The sequence below is a fragment of the Rhipicephalus sanguineus genome, chromosome 4 (assembly GCF_013339695.2).
Source record: "Rhipicephalus sanguineus isolate Rsan-2018 chromosome 4, BIME_Rsan_1.4, whole genome shotgun sequence".
In the NCBI taxonomy this organism is placed as follows: Eukaryota; Metazoa; Arthropoda; class Arachnida; order Ixodida; family Ixodidae; genus Rhipicephalus; species Rhipicephalus sanguineus.
Genome location: NC_051179.1, coordinates 194345064 through 194346243, shown reverse-complemented (window position 1 = coordinate 194346243; position 1180 = coordinate 194345064). Strand labels below are relative to the sequence as shown.

At 49.2% G+C, this 1180-nt stretch overlaps 1 protein-coding gene across 1 annotated transcript; it reads left to right on the top strand.

Annotated features, from left to right (window-relative positions):
- Positions 1–213: 213 nt before the first annotated feature.
- Positions 214–1180, top strand: LOC119391953 (THAP domain-containing protein 6). Its single transcript, XM_049415018.1, has 3 exons — positions 214–410; positions 488–584; positions 640–1180. Exons 1-3 carry the CDS (start codon positions 227–229, stop codon positions 920–922), a joined length of 564 nt encoding a protein of 187 aa, XP_049270975.1. The 5' UTR covers positions 214–226; the 3' UTR covers positions 923–1180.

The window sequence follows — 1180 nt, the reverse complement described above, 5'->3', positions numbered from 1 at the left end:
GTCGTCGCGATAGAGACATGCTGTCAACATGGGTGCATCCACGTCAAACGGTGCTATAGCTGCCAAACACGAATAGACATTGTACAAGCTCTCATATATCGCTACACAATAAGCACTACTTCTGTGAAGACACGTTTAACTTTCGTGTTATACCGATTCCTATGACGGAGGGATCAGCCATGTTTTTTTCGCTGGATCGCGTTGCAATCTAATCGCTAGCGCAATCATGGTTGGTTGTGCAGCTGTCGATTGCTCGAGTTCGAGTACCAAAGGGAAAAAGATGTTCAGGTTCCCTTGGAACGAAGATAGAAAAATGAAGTGGGTTGTGGCGGTAAGGAGAGCCACGGCGAATGGTAGCCTCTGGATGCCAAGCATCGGAGCTAGAGTGTGCCAAGACCACTTTGTCAAAGGTGGGTGATATTCGCCCCAGATCCTGCATGTATGATTTATCTGTGTCTGACACATTCGGTATTTACTTTACGTACAGGCGCTCCTAGCAAAGATCCGCGGCATGTTGACTACGTGCCATCGATATTTTGGCACGACGAGAGAGCAACTGAGGCGTCAAGACGGAAGCGTGAAAGGTATTTAGATGTGTATTTTTTCATCAGCACAACCACAACCTTACTATCTACGCAGCTACGACAGGCATACGGCTTTAACGCTGAAACGCACGGCCGCCGCGAAACGTGCAGCCAGGGCTGGCACTGATCCCGAGAAAAGCATGACACAGCAGTCAACGGCCGCAGGACATCAGGCCAATGGTGCCGCTGCGGAATACACGGACACAGCAGTTGTCAGCGACATAAGCTGCTGCGACACACAATCAGCCAGTGGTTCCGAAGGCGAGGACATCGCACCAGTGAGAGAAGATGACGTGTCAGGAACGTCTTTCGACGAAGCGTTAGCTGCACGCACGTAAGAGCTTACAGCTTTGCGACGACCGACTGGAGCGGTCGTTTAAATGTGCGGGCTTGTAGATACGTTCTTTCTCTTTTTCTACAGTGAAAGGATAGGTGAAATCCAAAGTACAGAATGCCATTTCTGTGCAGCTATCAAGGCAAAAGTGCAGCTTCTCGAGGATGAGCTGCAGAAGCTAAAAAAGGATGGTCCCCATTCTGCAGTAAAAAAGCAGCAAAGGAAGAGTGTGACATCTATGAGCGATGCTGAAGTGCATTTT

What these genes read in the sequence shown, in the direction of transcription:
- LOC119391953 (XM_049415018.1), top strand. Translation starts at nt 227, where the DNA reads ATGGTTGGTTGTGCAGCTGTCGATTGCTCGAGTTCGAGTACCAAAGGG. An exon ending in CCAAGACCACTTTGTCAAAG is followed by an intron (nt 411 to 487) that starts GTGGGTGATATT and finishes CTTTACGTACAG; the next exon opens with GCGCTCCTAGCAAAGATCCG. An exon ending in TCAAGACGGAAGCGTGAAAG is followed by an intron (nt 585 to 639) that starts GTATTTAGATGT and finishes CTATCTACGCAG; the next exon opens with CTACGACAGGCATACGGCTT.